Source organism: Chiloscyllium punctatum, chromosome 1 (assembly GCF_047496795.1).
Source record: "Chiloscyllium punctatum isolate Juve2018m chromosome 1, sChiPun1.3, whole genome shotgun sequence".
In the NCBI taxonomy this organism is placed as follows: Eukaryota; Metazoa; Chordata; class Chondrichthyes; order Orectolobiformes; family Hemiscylliidae; genus Chiloscyllium; species Chiloscyllium punctatum.
In genome coordinates, this window is record NC_092739.1 from 165,106,139 (window position 1) to 165,131,756 (window position 25,618).

Sequence of the window (25,618 nt, forward strand, 5' to 3'; positions counted from 1 at the left end):
TTGAATTCTTTGAGAAGGTGACTAAGGAGGTAGATGAGGGGAAAGTGGTAGATGTGGTATATATGGATTTTAGTAAGGCGTTTGATAAGGTCCCCCATGGTAGGCTACTGCAGAAAATACAGAGATATGGCATTGAGGGTGAGTTGGAGGTTTGGATTAGGAATTGGCTCTCTGGAAGAAGACAGAGGGTAGTAGTTGATGGCAAAGGTTCATCTTTGAGTGCCGTCACTAGCGGTGTTCCGCAAGGATCTGTTTTGGGACCATTGCTGTTTGTCATTTTTATAAATGACCTGGAGGAAGGGTTAGAAGGTTGGATGAGCAAGTTTGCGGATGATACGAAAGTCGGAGGAGTTGTAGACAGTGAGGAAGGATATAGCAGGTTACAGCGGGATATAGAGAAGCTGCAGAGCTGGGCAGAAAGGTGGCAAATGGAGTTCAATGTAGCTAAGTGTGAAGTGATTCACTTTGGTAAGAGTAATAAAAAGATGGGGTACTGGGCTAATGGTCGGATACTTGGTAGTGTGGAAGAGCAGAGGGATCTTGGTGTCCATGTACACAGATCTCTGAAAGTTGCCACCCAGGTAAATAGTGCAGTGAAGAAGGCATATGGCGTACTGGCTTTTATTGGTAGAGGAATTGAGTTCCGGAGTCCTGAGGTCATGCTGCAGTTGTATAAGACTCTGGTGCGGCCGCATCTGGAATATTGTGTGCAGTTTTGGTCGCCATACTATAGGAAGGATGTGGAGGCACTGGAACGGGTGCAGAGGAAGTTTACCAGGATGTTGCCTGGTATGGTAGGAAGATCCTATGAGGAAAGGCTGAGGCACTTGGGGTTGTTTTCTTTGGAGAAAAGAAGGTTTAGGGGTGATTTGATAGAGGTGTACAAGATGATTAGGGGGTTAGATAGGGTTGACAGTGAGAACCTTTTTCCACGTATGGAGTCAGCTATTACAAGGGGGCATAGCTTTAAATTAAGGGGGGGTAGATATAGGACTGATGTTAGGGGTAGGTTCTTCACTCAGCGAGTCGTAAGTTCATGGAATGCCCTGCCAGTAGCAGTAGTGGACTCTCCCTCTTTATGGGTATTTAAGCGGGCATTGGATAGGTATATGGAGGATAGTGGGTTAGTGTAGGTTAGGTGGACTTTGATCGGCGCAACATCGAGGGCCGAAGGGCCTGTACTGCGCTGTATTCTTCTATGTTCTATGTTCTATGAGGTATGCCCATGGTAGATAGTGGGTGTAAGGATAAAGTGTGATTGGTCCATTGGAACAGAGTAGGCAGTCAGCACATTTAGCCTGCCCTGCCATTCTAGAGCTTGTCTGTTCATTTTCTAAATGCCCTTTTCCTGCACTATTTCCAATGACATTGGTCTGCAGACAACTATTAATTTCTGCCTGGAACTTTCTCAGTGATTGAGGTTCCTCAGCCCTCCAGATCAGTAAACTCCAAAGTGGGAGGCATGAGTTGGCACAAAATTGACACAGTCCCAATGTGGGTCATCAGGTTGGGTAAGGGGAATAGGTTGGCACAGATGGTGTGTGAGGCTGTGGAGGTTGTGTTGAAAAAGTGAAGGAACATGAAGAGTGATGCACCCAAGAGACTCTTCACTTGACTGGAGGTCACAAGTCAATCCAAAATGAAAACCTCAACCTCTGCGGCACCTTCTCCATGTCGGCTTGTAGAACCAGGAAAGATTCAGTGTCCTCTGTGTGCTATAGGGAATAGCACTTCCTATGTATTTTGAAAGGACATAATCAACCTTATGTATAAACTTAGAAGAATAAGACTATAGATAGTTCTTCCAAAACACAATGGTCGTGTTCTTATACAATTCAGCATTATAGAAAAATCGCGCTTTAGAAACAGCGCTTAAAGTGTTGGTGATGTAATCACATTGCAGTCAACACAGATTTTAAACGTTTGTGCTTTAGAAACAGTGTCCCCAATTCATCAATGGCATTACAGTGAATTTGTGCTAATGAAGCGCATGTTATAGCAGAATGACCTGTATATATTATAGAGAACTAAAAACCCTCGATGAAATAGGGGATCCTATTATAATTTGGAGCAGGAAAGACCATTCATCCCCTTCAGTTTCCTCTAACACTCGATAAAATCCTGGTAGATCTAATTCTGAGATAAAGAACTACTACTGGGACAGCCATTCTGGAGGAAATGGCCTCCTTCTCTTCTACAGAATTCCATGACTCTATGATTCCAGAACAATATATTTTTTAAAGACCTGATTTTTCCAGAATATTGCTGAGTGCTTTGTGTATTTTATTTTCCTGCAGCAGCTGCAAATGTCTGCAATGTGGTGCTGATGAGACACAGTGAGCTAGAGGAAGGGATCTCCGTGTTGGACATGGATGGAAATGTAATTGGAACATCCAGGATTGCTGCCAGACAGGTGTGTGTTGAACTCTGATTTTGTTTTGTTGCTTGTCGCTATTTACTCTCACTATTGCTATAAGACTATTTTAATGGCTGCAAAATCTGCTCTCTTGCAAATCCCAATTTCCCTCAACCCCATCACTGCCAGCTGTAATGTCAGCTGTTTCTATCCTAAACACTTTCTGAACCTATGGAAATCCCTACCTTTCCACCTTTAAGACATTGCTTAAAACTTACCAGTCATCACCCAAGCAACCTGCCCTAATATCTCCTTCAGTAAAGATAGAAAATGCAGGGAATACATCAGCACTTTTTATTAATATAGAGAGAAAAAGAGTGATCTGAAATTTCAGATCAGCTTTCTGACGAACGTCACCATTCTCAAATGCTAGGTTGGATTCTCCCCATGTGAGCAGAAAACAAAAGTTGGGGCTGTATCTGTTTCCAAACATGTCCATGAAGAAGCAGTTACTGTTTGCTTTTTTTTTTATTGATCAACCTGTTCAGTTATGTTATGGCATACTGCCATAGCTGGTGGGATTTGAAGATGGATATTCTGGCCCACAGACGCTGCCATAGGATGCCTTTCTTTGAAAATGTTAATCTAACAATGGCTGTTGTCTAGGCTTACCTACTCAGAATGGCATATACTGTTTTCCTGGGTAAGCAGGGAGAGCATCAAGGCTTGCCTACAGCAATGCCCTCTTGGTCTTCCCCTTCCCTGACCAGGAACAAATCTTGAGGTATTTAAACTAGCCTAATCAATGCAAGAAGGCCTCTTTTAATTGAATGTAAGGTTTTTAATGAGGCTAATTGGCTACATGACACATGGTCAAGAGTTGCCCTGCCAGTCCTGATTCAGTTACCAGTAAACAACAATGGGGCAAACTCATCGCTGGTTGGAGTCATGCCTGGTACATAGGCAGATGTTTGTCGTTGTAAAAGAACAGTCATCTCAGTTCTTGCACATCACTGCAGGAGTTCCTCAGGATTCTGTCCTTGGCCCAAACATCTTGAGTTGTTCCATCAATTACCTTCCCTCCATCATAAGGTCAGAGGTAGGGATGTTTGTCAACGATTGCAGAATATTCAGCTCCATTCGTGACTCCTCAGAAACTGAAGTCGTCCGTGTCCAAGTGCAACAAGATCTGGACAATATCCAGGCTTGGGTCGACAAGTGGCAAGTAACATTCACGCCACACAAATGCCAGGCAATTACCATCTTAAATAAGAGACAATGTAACCACCGCCCCTTGATAATCAGTGAATCACCCACTATCAATATCCTCAGGTTACCATTGAACAGAAACTTAACTGGACTTGCCACATAAACACTGTATCTACAAAAGCAGGTTAGAGGCTAGGAATGCTGAGTAACATACCTCTTGACTGTCCAAAGCCTGTCCAATATCTGCAAAGCACAAGTCAAGAGTTTGTTGGAATACTGTCCATTTGCCTGGATGGGTGAAGCTCCAACACTCAAGAAGTTTGACATCATCCAGGACAAAGTGGTCCACTTGATAGGTACCATATCCACAAGCATCCACTCCTTCCATCACTAATGCTCAGCAGAAGCAGTGTGTACTATCTACAAGATGCATTGCAGTAATTCATCAAAGATTCTCAGACAGCACCTTCCAAACCCCCAACCACTTGCATCTAGAAGGACGAGGGCAGCAAATGCTTGGGAATACCACCACTTGATGCCTCTCAAGTCGGTAGCGTCATTGATGTACCCAGAACGGGGATTCCTTGAGGCCAACTTTATAAAGACATTTATAAATGGCGAGAGGACGGCATGGTGGTTCAGTGGTTAGCACTGCTGCCTCGCAGCACCAGGGACCCGGGTTCAATTCCAGCCTCGGTGACTGTGTGGTGTTTGCACGTTCTCCGCGTGTCTATGTGGGTTTCCTCCAGGTGCTCCAGTTTCCTCCCGCAATCCAAAGATGTGCAGCCTTGATAAATTGGTCATGCTAAATTGCCCATAGTGTTCAGGGATGTGTAGGTTAGGTGCAGTAGTCAGGGGTAAATGTAGAGTAATATGGTAAGGGAATAGGTTTGGGTGGATACTCTTCGGAGGGTCGGTATGGACTTGTTGGGCCAAAGGGCCTGTTTCCACACTGTAGGGTTCCAAAAATTCTATATGAAAGTTCGGTCTCAGTAGGACCATTTGTACAAGCACAGACAGTGTGACATTGTTATATTGCAGAAGCCCTGGAGCCCTTGTTTCGGCAATGGTCAATGAAGATGCACTCTATTTAAGTACTCTCTTTTTATTCTTAAAATGGCACTGGATTGTGGCGACACTTTTTGCTGTATCTCCTGAGACGTATGTGCTAATAAAAATGATTCATTCATTCCTAAGGACATTGTGGGTCAATCTACAGCATATAGACTGCAGAGGTTCAAGAAGGCTGCTCACCCCCACCTTCTCAAGGGAAACTAGCGACGGTTCATAAATGCTAGTCCAACCAACAACACCCACGTCCCATAAGTGAATAGAAACAGTCTTTATTTCGATTCCTTTCTTTTCTTTGTCTCTACTTTGCTAAACTTTCTGACTAAACTGCAAACACCTTTGTGTTCATATTATTGAAATCTCAGTGGGAGCTGGATTAACAATCGCTGATATTTACTCCATTCGAGTGGATGAGTGGGAAGTGGATGCTACTCACACAGTTTCTCAAGACCCAGTCTGCACTGCATTTCAGAATTCACCCGGAGGTCTGATCATCTCCCTCCTACACTGACATGGCTTCAAATTGTAAAGGTTTTTGCCTTCTTTGGCGTTTCCAGGTGTGTTGTCCAGGGACATGACTTCAGCAGTCCCTAAAAAACGTGATCAGCTGCAGACCACCATTTCCTGTAGCACAGAAAGTCAATTAATAACATGAATAAATTATCTACACAGAGTTAAAGTTTGAGAAAAATACATTAGTGTTGTTTGTTTCAAATAGCACAAGTTTAGAGGCCAAGTATTATGAAATTCTAGAAACATCTGATCAAGGTGAGCAAATTGGGACACAGTAGTGAAGCCTTGATATCTTGCAGTAGTGCATTCTGTTGCAAGATCATTAATTTGAGCCTAACATTCCAGTTTTTAGATACTGCATGACCTTCTAAGTGTTTCCAGCATTTTATGATTCTTTTCAAATTTACAATATCTACATGTGTTTCCCAACCTACAGTTCCAGCTGAGGAGGAGAGAAGACAGCAGAGTGGAAACAAGACAGCAAAGCAGGAGTTGAAGCAAGGACTGTAGCAGAACAGAAAGGGAGACCAGAATCAGCCAGCCGTCCAACCCATAGCTAGCTAACCAATCCAGACAAGAGAGCCCACAGGCTAGCAAGCCATCTAGCCAGATAATACACAGATGACTGACCAGCTACAACTATCGAGCCAGCCCACACCACCAAAGAGCTAATGTTCAGGACTATTAATGACCAGCCACGCTACTCGAAATCCCCAGTTTATGGTGAGCTGAGTAATGAGGTCATTGATGAAATGAGAGACAGCAGCAGAGCTGAGCAAAGAGTTGGCATGAAAGATAAGAGAGATGAATGTGTTTACGTGTGGTCAATTGATACAACAGTTAATGATTGTGGAGCCTCACTCAGTGGTGGCAAGACTGTCCTTGTAACTAAAGGATGTACAGTAAAAACACCTTTCCAGTATTCTGTTCTAGTGCCCCTATTAGTCCTGATGGAACTTACCCTTCAGGATTTTCAATTCTGCTTGGATATACCCAGGGACTAATATCACATTACTGACATCCTTGGATAGTATGGTGGCTCAGTGATTAGCTCTGCTGCCAGATGGTGCCAGGGACTTGGGTTTGATTCTCTCATTGGGTGACTGTGTGGAGTTTACATGTTTTCTCCGTATCTGTGTGTGTTTCTGCTGGGTGCTCCAGTTTCCTCCCACTGTCCAAAGATGTGCAGAGGTGGTGGATTGTTCATGGTAAATTGTTTTATGGACCAGACCAAATCCCCTCAAAATATATTAAGAACATAATCTAGAGCTGAGTGCTTTCTGATTTGAAAGGCAAGTGCCAGGAGTTGCATTCTGGATGCAATTTGATTGGTCAAATGGCCAGTCTTAAAGCAAAACACACTTTATTCATACACTGTAGTTAAAAGACAACAAAAGAAAGAAGACATTGGAATAACAACTTTATTGAAAAACTTAACAGAATAATAAATGATTTAACTACTAAATATTAATTGTTCCAGTATAGCAACATCCCATAAACACACCTTTGGCAAAGGCAAATTCAGTAAAATGCATTGTCTCAGATGCAATTCTCCAGTCCAGAAGGAAAAACATCAACAGAAAACTCTGAGAGAGAGAGTAGCAGGGAGAGATGTACTGCAGCCTCCAAACCCAGCAACAATTGCTACTGAAAAACTTAAAACTAGAAATCCTGGTTATGTGGGAGCTTGACCCCACCCATTCAGGCTGCTTCTATTCAGGCTGGCTTTTTGCATGGGAAATCATGCCTCACAAATTTGTACGAGTTCTTTGATGAAGTGACCAGGAGGGTTGATGAAGGCAGGGCATAGACATAGTCTATATGGATTTCTGTAAGGCCTTTAATAAGGTTCCACATGGTAAGCTGCTCTGGAAGGTGAGTTTGCATGAAATCCAGGTAGAGCTGGCACATTGGGTAACAATTGGCTTGAAGGTAAGAAGCAGAGGAAAATTGTAGAAAGATGTTATCTCTGGTTTGTTACCTGTGCCATGTGCTAGCAAAGTGAGGAATAAGAAGAAAGAGCAGTTGTACTCGTGGCTATAGGGATGGTGTAGGAGGGAGGGTTTCAGATACTTTGATAATTGGGGCTCATTCTGGGGTAGGTTGGACTTCTACAAACAGGATGGTCGACACCAGACCCAGAGAGATGCCAATATCCTTTGGGGGGGATATTTGCTCATGCTGTTCGGGAGGGTTTAAACTAATTAAATAGGGGGATGGGAACCTGATTTGTAGCTCCAGTGTACAGGAGGTTGAGAGTAGTGAAGTTATGAATACGGTTTCAAGGCCACAGGAGTGTACCGACAGGCAGGAAGGTGGGTTGAAGTGTGTCTACTTCAACACCAGGAGCATCCGGAATAAGGTGGGTGAACTTGCAGCATGGGTTGGGATCATGGTCTTCAATGTTGTGGCCATTTTGGAGACATGGATAGAGAAAGGACAGGAATGGTTATTGCAGGTTCCAGGCTTTAGGTGTTTCAGTAAGATTAGGGAAGATGGTAAAAGAGGGGGAGGTGCAGCATTGTTAGTCAAGGACACTATTGCAGGTGCAGAAAGGACATTTGAGGACTTTTCTACTGGGGTAGTGTGGGCTGAGGTTAGAAACAGGAAAGGAGATGTCACCCTGTTGGGAGTTTTCTATAGACCTCCGAATAGTTCCAGAGATGTAGAGGAAAGGTTTGTGAAGATGATTCTGGATGGAAAAGAAATTAACAGGATAGTTGTTATGGGAACTTTAATTTTCCAAATATTGGCTGAAAATGCAATAGTCTGAGTACTTTAGAAGGGTCAGTTATTGTCCAATGTGTGCAGGAGGGTTTCCTGACACAGTATGTAGATAGGCCAACAATAGGAGAGGTCACATTAGATTTGGTACTGGACAGTAGACCCGGCAAGGTATTAGACTTTGAGGTGACCACTTTGGTGATAGTGACCACAATTCGGTTGCATTTACTTTAGCGATGGAAAGGGATAGGCATATACCGCAGGGCATGAGTTATAGCTGGGGGAAAGACAGTTATGATGCGATAAGGCAAGATCTAGGATACATAGGATGGGGAAGGAAACTGCAGAGGATGGACACAATTGAAATGTGGAGCTTTTTCAAGGAACAGTACAAGACATCCTTGATAAGTGTGTACTTGTCAGGCAGGGAGGAAGTGGTCAATCGAGGGAACCGTGGTTTACCAAAGAAGTTGAATCTCTTGTCGAGAGGAACAAGGAGGCTTATGTAAAGATGAGACGTGAAGGTTCAGTTCGGGCGCTTGAGAGTTACATGTTAGCCAGGAATGATCACATGAGAGATGGAAGAAGAGCCAGGAGGCGACATGACAAATCTTTGGCAGTTAGGATCAAGGAAAACCCTAAAGCTTTCTACGGTTATGTCAGGAATAAAAGAATGACTAGAGTAAGATTAGGGCCAGTCAAGGACAGTGGTGGGAAGTTGTACGTGGAGTCCGAAGAGATATCATTTACATAAATTATTTGGCTGCGAGCATAAGAGGTACAGCTAGTAAGTTTGCAAATGACACCAAAATTGGAGGTGTAGTGGACAGCGAAGAAGGTTACCTCAGATTACAACAGGATCTTGACCAGATGGGCCAATGGGCTGAGAAGTGGCAGATGGAGTTTAATTCAGATAAATGCGAGGTGCTGCATTTTGGGAAAGTAAATCTTAGCAGGACTTATACACTTGGTCCAAGCGAGTGTCGCTGAACAAAGAGACCTTGGAGTGCAGGTTCATAGCTCCTTGAAAGTGGAGTCGCAAGTAGATAGGATAGTGAAGAAGGCGTTCGGTATGTTTTCTTTTATTGGTCAGAGTATTGAGTACAGGAGTTGGGAGGTCCTATTGCAGCTGTACAGGACATTGGTTAGGCCACTTTTGGAATATTGCATGCAGTTCTGGTCTCCTTCCTATCGGAAAGATGTTGTGAAACTTGAATAGGTTCAAAAAAGATTTACAAGGATGTTGCCAGGGTTGGAGGATTTGAGCTATAGGGAGAGGCTGAACAAACTGGGGCTGTTTTCCCTGGAGCGTCGGAGGCTGAGGGGTGACCTTATAGAGGTTTACAAAATTATGAGGGGCATGGATAGGGTAAATAGGCAAAGTCTTTTCCCTGGGATTGGGGAGTCCAGAACTAGAGGGCATAGATTTAGGGTGAGAGGGGAAAGACATAAAAGAGACCCAAGGGGCAATTTTTTCATGCAGAGGGTGGTACGTGTATGGAATGAGCTGCCAGAGGAAGTGGTGGAGGCTGGTACAGTTGCAACATTTAAGAGGCATTTGGATGGGTATATGAATAGGAAGGGTTTGCGGGATATGGGCTGGGGTGCTGGCAGGTGGGACTAGATTGGGTTGGGATATCTGGTCGGTATGGGCAGGTTGGACCAAAGGATCTGTTTTCATGCTGTCCCTCTCTATGCCTCTGAGAGATAGGAGAGGTGCGAAATGAATATTTTTCATCAATATTCACACAGGAAAAAGACAACATTACCGAGGGGGATACTAAGGTACGGGCTATTAGACTAGATTGGATTGAGGTTCATAAGGAGGAGGTGTTAGCAATTCTGGAATGTGTGAAAATAGGACTGGATGGGATTTATCCTAGGATTCTCTGAGAATCTAGGGAGGGGATTGCAGAGTCTTTGGCTTTGATCTTTATGTCATCATTGTCTACAGAAATAGTGCCAGAAGACTGGAGGAGAACAAATTTGTCCCCTTGTTCAAGAAGGGGAGTGGAGACAACCCTGGTAATTATAGACCAATGAGCCTTACTTCTGCTGTCAGCAAAGTTTTGGAAAGAATTATGAGATAGGATTTATAATCATCTAAACAGGAATAATTTGATTAGGGATAGCCAACATGGTTTTGTGAAGGGCAGGTCGGGCTCACAAACCTTATTGAATTCTTTTGAGAAGGTGATCAAACAGGTGGATGAGGGTAAAGCTTTGATGTGGTGTATATGGATTTCAGTAAAGCGTTTGATAAGGTTCCCCACAGTAGGCTATTCAGAAAATGCAGAGGCATGTGATTAAGGGTGATTTAGCGGTTTGGATCAGACAGTGGGTGGTGGTTGATGGGAAATGTTCATTCTGGAGTTCAGTTAATAGTGATTTACCACAAGGATCTGTTTTGGCGCCACTACTGTTTGTCATTTTTATAAATAACCTAGATGAGGGTGTAGAAGGATAGGCTAGTACATTTGTAGATGACACTAAAGTTGGTTGGGTTGTGGACAGTGCCAAAGGGAACCCCAGGAAATAAATAGTGATGTCTTGAAAAGAGAAGGTGCCGGAGGTCTTATAAAGCATAAAGGTAGATAAATCCCCAGGACTTGATCGGGGGTGGCATGGTGGCTCAGCAGTTAGCCCTGTTGTCTTACAATGCCAGAGACCCAGGTTTGATTCCAGCCTCAGGTGACTGTCTGCGTAGAGTTTGCACACTCTCCCCTGTGTTCCTAGTGGGTTTCCTTTGGGTCCTCTAGTTTCCTCTCACAGTCCAACAATGTGCAGGTCAGGTAGATTGCCTATTGTACCCCAGGATGTGCAATCTAGGTGGATTAGCCATTGGAAATGCAGGGTTGCAGGTATAGTGTGGGGAGAGGGGGGGAGCAGAGTTGTCTGGGTGGGATGTTCTTTGGAGGGTTGGTGTGGGCTGAATGGCCTGTGTCCATACTGTACGAATGCTATGATTCTAAGTATATCCAGGACATTGTGGGAAGCTGGGGAATAAATTGTTGGGCCCCAAGCAGAGCTATTTACAATGTTGATAGCCAAGGGTGCACTGGAATACTGGCTAATGTTGTGCCATTAATTATGAAAGGCTGCAAGGAAAAGCCAGGGTTGTTGTGAAACTTGAAAGGGTTCAGAAAAGATTTACAAGGATGTTGTCAGGGTTGGAGCGTTTGAGCTTTGGGAGAGGCTGAATAGGCTGGGGCTGTTTTCCCTGATGCATCGGAGGCCAAGGGGTGGCCTTATAGAGGTTTATAAAATCATGAGGGGCGTGGATAGAGTAAATAATGTATTTCCCCTGGTGTGGGGGAGTCTTGAACTAGAGGGTATAGGTTTAAGAGGGAAAAAATTTAAAAGGGACCTAAGGGCAACTTTTTGACGCAAAGACTGTGTGTGTATGGAATAAGCTGCCAGAGGAAGTGGTGGAGGCTGGTAGAATTACAACTTTTAAAAGACATCTGGATAGAAACATGAACAGGAAGGGTTCTGAGGGATATGGACCAAGTGTTGGCAAATGGGACTAGATTAATTTAGGATTTCTGGTTGGCATAGACAAGTTGAACTGAAAGGTATGTTTCCATGCTGTACAGCACTATGACGCTACAGACCAGTGAGCCTGATGACAGGTGTTGGTAAGTTGTTGGAAGGGATTCTGAGATGCAGAATCTGAAAGACAACTTTTTAACACAGAGGTTGGTGCATATATGGAACGAGCTGCCAGAGGAAGTGGTAGAGACAAGTACAATTACAACATTTAAAAGACATTTAGACAGATACATGGATAAAAAAGGTTTAGAGGGATATGGGACTAGTTCAGTTTAGGAAATCTTTTCAGTATGGACGAGTTGGGGTGAAGAGCCTGTTTTTTGCTCTATGACCCCAAGAAGCTTTATTTTCAGCCTCAAATGGTAGAGAGAGCTTTACTTGGTATCTAACCACATGCTGTATGTGCGCTGGAATGAATGATGGAGACAATGTAGAGGTAGCTTTACTTCAGCTTAAACAACAAAGTAGAGGGAGCTTCATTCTGTATCTAAATTTGTGCGGTACCTGTCCTAGGAGTGTTTGATGGTGGAAGTATAGTGGAAGCTTTACCCTGTGTCTGATTCTGTGCTATACCTTGCCTGGCAGTGTTTGATGGGACAGTGTAGAGAAAGCATTACTGTGTATCTAAACACGTGCTGTCCCTGTCCTGGGAGTGTTGGAGAAGTAGTATAGGGAGAGTGTACTCTGTATCTAACTGCATTCTGACCCTCTCCTGGGAGTGTTTGATGGGGAGTATGGAGAGAGCATACTCTGTAGCTAACTCTGTACAGGGCCTGGGATTTTAGAGAGAACCCTTCATACAGTGATTTTACTTGGTCTGGGAATACTTGATAGACACTGAATGGCTGAAATAGGTAGTTCTTCAGTGCTATTATGCCCATATAATTTGCTACAAATTCAGAGTTGATGGGGAAGGTCCAGTCAGCAGTACGATTTTTAGATCAGGAAATTTTAATCACAAATAACCTGCATTGTCAGCATAGCAATATATATTTCACACCAAGCTTCAAGGGAGTGTGGGTATGGTGGCTATACTTACTGCAATTATGTTTTTATTTTTTCCAGGCACTACTGGAGACTGCCATGACTAGAATAGTCCTCCCTATCCCTATCTTGGTGCTGCCCCCGATTATTATATCACTACTGGAAAAGTAAGTATTGAGATCGAGTCCATTGCTTTTTCAATTGTTTCTGTTCCTCATTGTTTACTAACCCTTTTGGAATTCCAAATTCCAGCGCTCTATGCATTGGTCTGAATCACGGCCCAGAATTTTTCCAGAGCTGCTGCTCCTTCAATGGATTAAGCAATATTAGCTTTCACCAGACTAGAATTTTATTTCATCCTTTTGAACGTGGCAAGGTGTCAGCCAGGTTGCAGTAGCACTTTCCTGGAGAGGAATCAGAAGGTCAGCTACATATAATTGGAGAACATTTCTACTTATGCAATGCTAGATGTCATCCAAGTCGTCTTTTCAGAACCAATAGAGGAATTAGGAGAGGAGATCAGGTTGAGCTGGACATCTTCAGTGAAGATTAATGCTGTGTTTTCAAATGATGTTTCCCAGGGGCAATATGTAGATAAGAAGTAGAGAGCCAAGAACGCATAAGTGGTAGATATCAAAGGTAACCATTGTAAGTGATTCCCTGTATATGATTGGTTATTATGTGGAGGTGTCAGTGTTGGACTGGGGTGGATAAGGTCAGAGGTCACACCATGACACCAGGTTATAGTCCGACAGGCTTATTTGAAATCACAAGTTTTCGGAGCACTGCCCCTTTGTCGGGTAAAGTCACCGAAAGCTTGTGATTTCAAATAAACCTGTTGGACTATAACCTAGAGGGCGTCATGTGACTTCTGATAAAAAGAGGTAAGAAAGATACAAATATAGAATTCACGGAAAGACTGACATATGTTTGGGAAGTAATGTGTTCAAGGACTTTGAAGAAGAAAACAGGATTTGATGAAGGGGCAGTAGCATGCAATAATGGAGGGCTCAATGTGTTTCTTTCATAATGATGGAACATTTGAAGGAGAGATACAGTACCTGAAAAAAGAACTGTAAAAAATATCAGCTAACATCACCATCATTGTCCTGACTCACTACTCGGACAGACCCAGCAGAGGTGTGGGCGTACTGGTACACAATCAGGAGGGAGTTGTCATTGGTGTCCTCAATATTGACCCCAGAAACCGTGAAGTCTTATGGCATCAGCTCAAACATGGGCAATAAGAATCAGGTAAAAAAATCTTTGCTGGTTAAACTCATACCTGGCACAAATAAAATGGTTGTGGTTATTGGAGGTCAGTTATCTCACCTCCAGGACATTTCTGCAGAATTTCTCAAGGTAGTGTCCTAGGCCCAACCATCTCTAGTTGCTTCATCAATGACCTTCCTATCATCATAATGTCAAAAGTGGGGATGTTTACTGATGTTTTCACAATGTTCAGTACCATTCAAAATTGTTTACATACAGAAGCAGTCCTTGTCCAAACGCTGCCAGACATGGACAATCTAACCAACATCCTTGACATTCAACTGCATTACCATAGGTGAATCACCTATTATCAACATCCTGAGGGTTGCCATTGACGAGAAACTGAACTGGACATACTTTATAAATTCTGTGGCAACAGGAGAGGGTCAGAGGCTAGGAATTCTGCAGTGAATACCTTGACTCCTGACTCCCGAAAACCTGTCCACCATCTACAAAGCACAATTTAGGAGTGTCATTTGCCAGAATAATGGCAACTTCAAAAACATTCAAGAAGCCTGCCATTATCAAGGACAAAGGAGTCTGCTCAATTGCATTCCATCGCTCCTTCCATCACACCAATACATAATATCAGCAGATATCTACAAAATGAACTGCAGAAATTCACCAAAGATCCTTAGAAAACAACCTTCCAGTTTAGAGCTGAGGGCCAACAGGTTCTTTTGAGGGAACTTGAATCAGTCAGCTCATGAAATGAACTAGTAAAGACAGTTGATTGGACCAACTCACTTTCAATCTTTGTAAGAAAAGGTCCGCTAGTTCTCTGTTTCTTAGAATTGCTGGTGGAGGAGACAGAGACAAAGAGGTTTAAGTAAATAAATGGTTTACATTTGAGAAAAGAAACCAGGATATGATGTTGAAATCCCTTATAGCTTCATTCTTGTTTAATTTCCTCCAGCTCTACAACCCTGCAAGTTCTTCATGCTCCTCCAATTCTGGATTCTTGTGTATCTCTAATGTTGTATTGCTTCATCATTGACAGCAATACCTTCAACTACCTAGGCTATTAGTGCTGAAGGGTCCTGCCTGAAACATCAACTGTCCTGCTGCTCAGATACTGCCTGACCTGCTGTGCTTTTCCCAGCACCACACTCTATCTACTCCTTTATGTCTGATTTCCCACCCTAAATCTCTCTACCTATCTTCTCTACCTAGTGGGCGGCATGGTGGCACAGTGGTTAGCACTGCTGCCTCACAGCGCCAGAGTTTGCACATTCTCCCCGTGTCTGCGTGGGTTTCCTCCGGGTGCTCCGGTTTCCTCCCAGTCCAAAGATGTGCAGGTCAGGTGAATTGGCCATGCTAAATTGCCCGTAGTGTTAGGTAAGGGGTAGATGTAGGGGTATGGGTGGGTTGCGCTTCGGCGGGGCGGTGTGGACTTGTTGGGCCGAAGGGCCTGTTTCCATACTGTAAGTAATCTAATCTAATCTTCTTCAGTAAGTTCTTGCTTAAAACTTGCTTCAAGATCAACCATCCTAATAACAGCTCGTGACTGTCATTTCTTTTGTCAAGATTATGGTGCTAAGTACCCTAGCACATTTTACTGCATTTACAATACTATATTAATCCAATTTGATGTTAGGTGTAATTGCCAGCTTGTCCACTTCTAGTGGCAGTAACATGCTTTGGAAGCTAGGGCTGGAGTCATGTATCACCCTGGACTAGACAAGGCTGACAGACAAAGAGTTTCAGGAAATTGGCATGACTAGAAAAGAAAGCCAGGCTTTGACGTTAAAATCCCTCATACCTGCCTGAAGGATGACCAGACCCCTTCCCTAAAAGATATAAGTGAACCAGTTGAGTTTCTGTGATAGCTTTGTAGCCAATTTTACAGAAATAGACATTTTATTTCCACATTCTCTTTCCACTGAATTTGAACTCTGACATGCCTGGATTTAAGTTCACACTGTCTTATTCATCCAGGCTACTGGATGACGAGTTCTGTAACATAACCATTCAGCTACTGTACCCAGTAAATGCTTTCAGTTTTCCCCTTCAAAAGAAAACATTCTGTTGCATGAAAGGAGATTGAAAATTGTACAGGTGGATTGAGGCCAAAGTGATTTTTATTTGGAATGCTGCGCTATGTTACTCAGTAGGTGCTCAGAATATTAGAGCAAGGCTGGCTTTTCGGAAATTGTAATTAATACAGAGCATCTTTCTTAAGAACTTCGGATTGAGTTCATTAGAAGCTATGATAATGATGTTGCACTTCGTGTATTTGAGGAAATGGGCTCCACTAGCTGAATGAGCTTTTCTCATTCATTATTTGATGTGTTTTTTTAACTTTCTCTTTATTATAGCAGCTCTCAATGAGTTCACATTTTGTGATAAATTTAGACATCTCCAGCATGTTCTCTGCATCAGACAGCTTTCACTTGCTAATAAACACCTCAACCTGCAGCACGGCTGTTTGTTTAGCACATGGAAGTGAATTAGAGGCGCAAACGTAAACGTACCTCGCCCACGAAAATACCCTGAGCTAAATGTCATGTTGCACTGGCGTACTTCACCCTTCAACACACCACTTGCCAATTTACAACACAGCATCACACGTACAGAGTTGCAGCCCCAGTCAAGGGGATTGAGAAAAGTTCACACAGCCAAAAGTATTTAGTCTGCTGAAAGACTCATGTGCTCGAGAATATGAGATTAAAAAGACAAGGAATAGAAGTGTAAGAAAGGAGGATGGCAAAATGTTTCCATGGAGGAGGGAAGTCAAATCATGGATAAGGTTACCCAAGAAAAGCATTGGAGTAGAAATTATAAATATTGTCAAAAGACAAGAAATCAGAGCCAAATTTCTTGAGATAGCAAGTATTGAGGAATATAATTTAGAGTGGGTGAGGTTATCTGCTGTTAGGACTGCTGTTACAGCTGCGTGGTTTCCTAGAAAATTCAGCGGTCAATTTGTTATTAATCACATTGATATGTGACTGGAGTCACAAGGAACAAGAGTATGCCACTCGGCCCTTCGAGCCTCTTCCGCCATTCAATAAAATCATGACTGATCTGAGTTTAGCTGCATTATTACATTCCTGCATGTCCCTGATAATCTTTCATCCACTTGATAATTAAGAATCTATCTTCCTCTGCCTTAAAATATTTAAAGATTCTGCATGCACAAGTTTTGAGGAGGGGAATTCCAAAGACCCACAACCTTCTGAGAGGAAAGATGTTTCCTCATCTCTCTTTTAAATTTGCAGTCCTTTATTTTTAAACAATGACCCCTAGTTCTAGCTTCTCCCACAAGAAGAATCATCCTTTTAATACCCATCCAATTAAGTCATTTCTGATTTTTATAAACTCCAGAGGATACAGGCCGAGCCCTGCCTAACCTTTCCTCATAAAGCAATCCGCTCATTCCAGGTCTTAGTCGAGTAAATCTTCTCTGAATTGCTTCCAATGCATTAAAATCCTTCTGTAAGTACAGTGACTAGTCCTGCACACAGTACTCCAGATACACTCTCACCAATGCTCTGTATAACTGAAGCATAAACTTGTTACTCTTGCATTCAGGTCCCATTGCTATCAACCATAACATTCTGATTTCCTGACTACTTGCTGCACCTGCATACTAACCTGTGATTAATGCACAAGGATATCCAGATCTCTCTGCATCTCAGAATTCTGCACCTCTCAACATTTAGGTAGCATGTTTTTTAATTATTTCTGCTAAAGTGGGAAATTTCACATTTTACTCCATTTGCTAGCTCTTTACCCACTCACTTATAGAGTCATAGAGATGTTCAGCATGGAAACAGACTCTTCGGTCCAAAGCGTCCATGCCAACCAGATATCCCAACCCAATCCAGTCCCACCTGCCAGCACCCAGCCCATATCCCCCAAACTCTTCCTATTCATATACCCATCCAAATTCCTCTTAAATGTTGCAACTGTACCAGCCTCCACCACATCCTCTGGCAGCTCATTCCATATACGTACCACCCTCTGCGTGAAAAAGTTGCCCCTTGGGTCTCTTTTATATCTTTCCCCTCTCACCCTAAACCTATGCCCTCTAGTTCTGGACTCCCCAATCCCATGGAAAAGACTTTGCCCATTTACCCTATCCATGCCCCTCATAATTTTGTAAACCTCTATAAGGTCACCCCTCAGCCTCTGACACTCCAGGGAAAACAGCCCCAGCTGGTCAGCCTCTCCCTGTCGCTCAGATCCTCCAACCCTGGCAACATCCTTGTAAATCTTCTCTGAACCATTTCAAGTTTCACAACATCTTTCCGATAGGAAGGAGACCAGAATTGCACGCAATATTCCAACAGTGGCCTAACCAATGTCCTGTACAGCCGCAACATGACCTCCCAACTCCTGTACTCAATACTCTGACCAATAAAGGAAAGCATACCAAACGCCTTCTTCACTATCCTATCTACCTGAGACTCCACTTTCAAGGAGCTATGAACCTGCACTCCAAGGTCTCTTTGTTCAGCAACACTCCCTAGGACCTTACCATTAAGTGTATAAGTCCTGCTAAGATTTGCTTTCCCAAAATGCAGCACCTCGCATTTATCTGAATTAAACTCCATTTGCCACTTCTCAGCCCATTGGCCCATCTGGTCAAGATCCTGTTGTAATCTGAGGTAACCTTCTTCGCTGTCTACTACACCTCCAATTTTGGTGTCATCTGCAAACTTACTAACAGTACCTCTTATACTCGCATCCAAATCATTTATGTAAATGACAAAAAGTAGAGGGCTCATGTCCCCGTTTAGCCCTCCTGATTTCCCTCTTAAGTATACTCCTACTTTCTTTATACTCTTCTAAGGATTCACTCGTTCTATCTCTATCCCTTTGTAGACTTATTGTGTCCTATTCACAGCACACTTCCCTGCCTACCTTTGTGTCATTAGAAAATGTAGCTATCATATCTTAAATCTCTTCAATCAAATCATTTATATAAATTATAATGCGTTAGGGCCCCAGCACTGACCCTGTGGCACACCATTCCTGACATCCTGCCAGTATTAAAAAGAGCCACTTATTCCTAATCTCTGCTTTCGTTAATCAACCAATCTTCTATCTATACCAATATGTTACCCCTGTACCATGAGCTTTTATTTTCTGTAATAACCTTTGATGTGGCACCATGTCAAATGCCTTCTGAATATCTAAATAAACTGTATCCCATGGTTCCCCTTTATCTACCACATGCATTACTTAGTAGCTCCTCAGGTATGTCTAAGACCAGATGACACAAGTTTCAGGTGAGGAGTAAGTGGTTTCAAGGAGATCTGAGGAAAATTGTTTTCACCCAGAGGAAGGTAGAAATATGGAACTTGCTGCCTGAGAGGGTGGTAGTGGTAGGTACTCTTGCAACATTTAAGAAGCATCTGGATGAGCACTTAAAATGCCAGGGCATAATAAACTATGGACCAAGTGGGATTAGTGTAGTTTGGTCTTTGTCGGTCGGCATAGACATGGTGGGCTGAAGGCTCTGCTTCTGTGCTGTATGATTCCATGAACTCGCTGGAATTAGTTAAATATGATTTCCCTTTGACACAACCATGTTGGCTCTGCCTGATTGCCAGAGCTTATCCAAGTTGAAAAATGTGTTGCTGGAAAAGTGCAGCAGGTCAGGCAGCATCCAAGGAGCAGGAGAATCGACATTTCAGGCATAAGCCCTTCTTCAGGAATGAGGAGGGTGTGCCAAGCAGGCTAAGATAAAAGGTAGGGAGGAGGGACTTGGGGGAGGGGCGTTGGGAATGCGATAGGTGGAAGGAGGTTAAGGTGAGGGTGATAGGCCAGAGTGGGGGTGGGGGCGGAGAGGTCAGGAAGAAGATTGCAGGACAAGAAGGCGGTGCTGAGTCCGAGGGTTGGGACTGAGATAAAGTGGGGGGAGGTGAAATGAGGAAGCTGTAGAAATCTGCATTCATCCCTTGTAGTTGGAGGGTTCGTAGGCGGAAGATGAGGTGCTCTTCCTCCAGGTGTCGTGTTGCCTAGCCAAGTGCCTGTTGTAGCCTCTTTACTATTAGTTTCTAACATTTTCCCTATGACAGATGTTAAGCTAACAAGTCTGTAGTTTCCTGTGTACTGCCCTCGTCCCTTTTTGAATAAAAAAGTTATATTAGCTACTTTCTTATCTAAAGGAGCATTTCCTGAATCTAATACATTTTAGAAAATTATAACATATGATCATTGAACCAACATATGAACTTTCTTTCGCTGTTTCACTGGCTACTTTTAAGACCCAAGGATGAAATCCATCAGGACCCACGTCTTGCCAATTCACAATTCAACAATTTATTCAGTGCTACTTCCTTGGTAATTGTAATTTTGAGGTCCTCCCTCCCTTTCAATTCCTGATTTACAGCTATTTCCAGAATGTTACTTGTATCCTCCCTAGTGAAGACTGACACAAAATATCTATTTAATTCACCTGTCATCACTGTATTCTCCATTACTAATTCCCCAGACTCGTTTACTGTAGGATTAACACTTCTGTTATTAGTTCTTTTCTGTTTTATATATCTGAACAAACTTTTCACAAAAGTTTTCATATTTTTAGCTAACTTTACCTTGAACTCTTACCTTTTCCCTCCTTATTAACTTTTCAGTAATTCTTTGCTTTTTTTAAATATTCTGTCCAATTTTCTGACCTGCCACCTATCTTTGCACAATTATATGTCTTTTCTTTGAGACTGAAACATTGACAAGACAAAAGCCCCATAAACTCAGACTGGTAATCAAGTTTCCAGTGTATTGGTGAGTCATTTGGTTTTTACACCAGTTTTGCAGGTTCGTTGTCACTTTTACTGATTCAAGATTTTATTTACATATTTTTCTGAGCTGAATTCAAATTCTCTCACTCCGCAATTATTGATCCAGTAAAATAACCACTATGTTACCATACCATGACTATCATTGTACTGTCTGCCTTACTGCCTGGCACACACCATGCCTTGGATGAGGCACAACTTTCTCCAGCTAAACATTGACAAGACACAAGCCATTCACTTTCAGCTCTTGCCAGACACTTCACACATCAGATGCTGATTCCACTTCTCATCCCAGCTGCTCACTCAGACTGAACCCCAAGCAGCTCAGCCTCAATGTCCTGCTCAATACAGAGTTAAGCCCTCAATTTTCCTATTCTTTCATTGCCACATTGTTTACTTTCACTTTGGGAATATTACTTACCCTTGTTACGCCCAACTCATTGGCTGCTAAATCTCACATTCACACCTTTTCAGGTGAAAGAGAAAAAACAAAGGAAAGACTTATCTTTCTTTAGATTCTTTCACAATCTTCTGAATTTTTGCAGCTAATTATATCTTTTTGTGGAATGCAGTTACTTATGCAATACAGGAAATGCAGACACTTACTTGGTACACAGCAAGATCACATAAACAACAATGAGGTCATCAAGCAATCTGTTTTTATTATGTTGCTTGAGGGATAAATATTGGCCAGCTCAGGATCAGATTTAATCCATTCCTTCTTGGAATCCGTACAGTATGGAAACATGCCCTTCGGCCCAAGAAGTCCAAACCGACCCTCTGAGGAGTATCCCACCCAAATCTATTCCCCACTGTGGGCGGCACAGTGGTTAGCACCGCTGCCTCACAGCGGGTTCAATTCCCGCCTCAGGCGACTGACTGTGTGGAGTGTGGAGTTTGCACGTTCTCCCCGTATCTGCCTGGGTTTCCTCTGGGTGCCTCGGTTTCCTCCCACAGTCCAGATGTGCAGGTCAGGTAAATTGGCCATGCTAAATTGCCCATAGTGTTAGGTAAGGGGTAAATGTAGGGGTATGGGGGATTGTGCTTTGGCGTGTTGGTGTGGACTTGTTTCTACACTGTAATCTAATCTAATCTAATCTAATTACTCTACATTTACCCCCTGACTAATGCACCTAACCGACATATCCCTGAACACGATGGTCAATTTAGCATGGTCAATTCACCTAACCTGCACATCTTTGGTTTGTTGGAGTAAACCAGAGCACCCAGGGGAAACCCAAGCAGACACAGGGAGAACGTGCAAACTCCACGCAGTCACCCGAGGCTGAAATTAAACCCAGGTCCCTGGTGCTGTGAGGCAGCAGGGCTAACCCCTGTGCTACCAGGCTGTCCCCTTTTTTTTATATCAATTTCTTCATCCAGTGAGTGGTGGGCCCATGGAATTCTCTGCCACAGGAAGCAGGTGAAGGCAAAATGTTGAATATTTTCAAGAAAGCATTAGATATAGTCCTTCGGGTTAAAAGGATCCAAGGGTAAGGAGAGAAAGCAGCAACAGGGCACCGAATCAGATGATTAGCCATGATTATGGAACAGAGCAGACTCGAAGGGACAAATGGCGTACTGCTGCTCGCATTTTCTATGTTACTCCTTTTTTCTATTTTTCTACCTTTTAAAAAAACACTTTTTTATCACGAACATCCAATTAATCTTATTCTTGAAAGCCTTCACTTGTTGGCCCTGTACTCTCCTACATAATCCTACAATCAGACAACAACACAGAAAAAGGCCTTTCGGCTTATCATGCTCGTACCAGTCCAAAACAACCACCTATTTTAATCAAATTTTCCAGCACATAGCCATAGCCTTATATGTCTTTGCATTGCAGGTGAACATCTAAATACTTCTTAAATGTTATGAGAGTTTCCGTCTCTGCTACCCTTACAGGCAGTGAGTTCCAGTCCCCACCATCCTCTGGGTGAAAAAAATTCTTCCTTGCATCTTCTCTGAAACTCCTGCCACATACCTTAAAACTATGTCTTATGATCCCTCACTCCATCAAGGGGAAATATTTCTTCCTGTCTACCCTATCGATACCTGTCATAATTTTGTACATCTCAATCATGACCCTCTTAATCTCCCCTTCAGGAAAACAACACTTGTATGTAAAATGTCTCTTCATAATTGAAACTCTCCAGCCCTGACAACATCCTGGTAAATCTCCTCTGTACTCTCTCCAGTGCGGTCACATCCATCCTATAATGTGGATTCCAGAATTGTACAAAATTTTCGAGCTATGGCCCAACCAATATTTTATACAGTTCCAGCATAACCTCTCTGCTCTTAAATGCTGTGCTTCAGCTAGTGAAAGTAAGTACCCAATATGCTTTCTTAATCACTTTATCCATCTGCCTTGATACTTTAAGGGACTGGTTTACATGCACACCAAGATCTCTCTAATTCTCAGTGCTTCTCAGGATCCTATCATTCATCATGTATTCCCTTGTCTTATTTGTCCTGCCCAAGTTCATCACATTTTATCTGAATTGAATTCCATTTGCTACTGATCAGCCACTTGATCAGCCTGTCCATATCCTCTTGCTCTCTAAGGCTGTCCTCCTTACTATTGCACCAGAGCATAGTGACTCTTTGCAGATAATCCTGTCACATCTTTTATAATCACTCCACTTTTAAAAATCTCGTTTGTGAAAACATGTACCAACAGATTTAAAGACAGCTTCTTCTCTGCTGCTCTCAGACTTACAAACGGACCTTTCATATATTAAAGTTGATCTTTCTCTGCACCTTCTCTGTAGCTATTACATTATATCCTGCATTCTGTTACATTACTGTGATGCACTTTGTAATGGATGATTTCCCAGATTGGCATGCAGAACAGAAGTGTTACTGTATCTCAATACATGTGAAATCAATAAATGAAATCATCATCAATTTTTGATTAATCTGTGAATTTACTGATCAACCCTCCTGCATTCAAGTCTAAATCATTTATACAAACAACAAACAGCAAAGGCACTAACACTACTTCTCGAGTAAGGTTGAATCTTTTCACATGTTTGGTGAAGTGGGGGCAACACATTTCAATTTAGGGTCATAAAGTCATAAAAGTTATACAGCACGGAAATAGATCCTTTGGTCCAATTTGTACATGCTTACCAGATATCCTAAATTAATCTAGTTCAATTTGCCAGCATTTGGTCCATATCCCTCCAAACCCTTCCTATTCTTATACCCATCCAGATGTATCAGCCTCCATCCCTACCTCTGGCAGCTCATTCCATGCACACACCACCCTCTTATGTGAAAAAAGTTGTCCTATTGGTCCGTTTTAAATCTTTCCCCTCTTACCTTAAACCTATGTCCTCCAGTTTTGGGCTCCCCCACCCCAGGGAAAAGGCCTTGTCTATTTACCCTATCCATGTCCCTCATGATTTTATAAACCTCTATAAGGTCACCCCTCAGCCTCCGACGCTGTAGGGAAAATAACCCCAGCCTATTCAGCTTCGTCCAGTAGCACAAACCCTCCAACCCTGGCAACAACCTTGTAACTCTTTTCTGAACCCTTTCAAATTTCACAATACCCTTCCTATAGCAGGGAGATCAGAATTCACGCAGTACAGTCATTTTTTCTGTAATGCGTTGGTTGCGTTCTTGTGTAACTCCATGCTGTATAAAAATCGTGTAATAAAGATAGCACTTAAAGTGTTGGCGATGTAATCATGTTATAGCCAACACACATTTTAAAAGTTTGTGCTTTAGAAACAGGGTCCTCTATTCGTCAATCGCATTACAGCCAATGTGCGTTGATGAAATGCACGATTTAGCCGAATAATCTGAATTCCAAAAGCGGCCTAACCAACGTTCCTCTATAGCCGTAACATGACCTCCAACTTCTATACTCAGTGCGCTGACCAATAAAGGCAAGCATACCAAATGTTTCCCTCACTTTGGGGAAGAGGGCACCTGTGAGCAAATTTAAGAAAAATAATGTTGGCACATCAGTGAACATGAATTTCAAAGTAAAACAGTTCCAAAACAATGAACCAAACTTAAATGAGTGATTAATAAACATTTCCACGAGCAGCAGAGCCAACTAATTAGAAGGTTACTTTAACTTCTTCTCATTTAAGAAGCCGAGATACTAACTGGGCTCCAAGTCCTGATCTGCAGCGAAAGAATAGAAACCAGGCACATGCTCTGAACTTGCTTTGACGAAATTTATATTAAAGTGGGGTCCGAAGTGGTTTGCCTTTTAGTCTGGGATTTCATCTTCTCTGTCAATTTTGTGAAAAGGTAATTAGGGAGAGAGTAGGGGAGGGTATGAGTGTGTGTCCTTGCTGTCAGTTTTGAGATTCACACATTTTTTTTCCCTGTGCCCCCTCACCTGTCTGTACATTTTCTCCCACTCTCTTTCATGCACACTCCCTTCTCCTTCTCCTTCCCCCTCTGTCACATACCCTCTTTTCTCTCACTCCAGCATTTTCTGTCCGCTGCTCTCCAGTGCTCCCTCTTCACACACTCTATCTCTCCCTTCCTTCAACACTGTCTCCTTCACACCCTCCTCCACACATACTCTTTCTTTGTCTCTCTCTCTCTCTCTAACTCACTCCTGACTATTCTACCTCCTTCAGGGAATCTACAGAGAATGCAAAAGGCCAATCCAAAGGAACAGATTTTCCCTAAGTATTCTATATAGTCACCTCATAATTTTAAATATTTCATGCAAATCTCCCCTCAATTTTTCTAAATAGAACAATCAAAGCTTCAGCAAGGAAGGCATCAAGGAACCATCTTTGAAATTGTTTCTACTCCCTTTTTAAAACCTCCATATCTTCCCTGAAGAGTGGTATCCAGACCTTGACAGACTACTTCCAATTGTGGTTGAAATAGTGTTGTATAAAGGTTCATTAAAATTTCTTGGCTTTTGTACTCTTTGCCTGTATTTATAAAACCCATGATTGCATGTAGTGGCACAGTAGTTCAGTGGTCAGCACTGCTGCTTCACAATGTGAAGGACCTGGGTTCAGGTCCACCTCTGGGTGACAGTCCGTGTGAAGTTTGCACATTCTCTCTGTCTCTGTGCAGGTCTCTTCTGGCTGCTCCAGTTTTCTCCTTCAGTCCAAAGATCAGCACGTTAGGTGGATTAGCTATGCTAAATTGTTTATAGTGTCCATAGATATGCAGGCTATGTGGATTAGCCATGGAAAAT

General features: G+C 42.7%; 1 protein-coding gene across 1 annotated transcript in view; it reads left to right on the forward strand.

Moving 5' to 3' along the window:
* The window catches only part of LOC140481584 (sideroflexin-5-like), a 327,308-nt gene that overhangs the window by 211,627 nt on the left and 90,063 nt on the right, over positions 1–25,618 (forward strand). The window contains exons 11-12 of the mRNA XM_072578021.1: positions 2,298–2,413; positions 12,491–12,576. Of these exons, the coding sequence (XP_072434122.1) occupies positions 2,298–2,413; positions 12,491–12,576 (202 nt within the window). The remainder of the gene's footprint in view (positions 1–2,297; positions 2,414–12,490; positions 12,577–25,618) is intronic.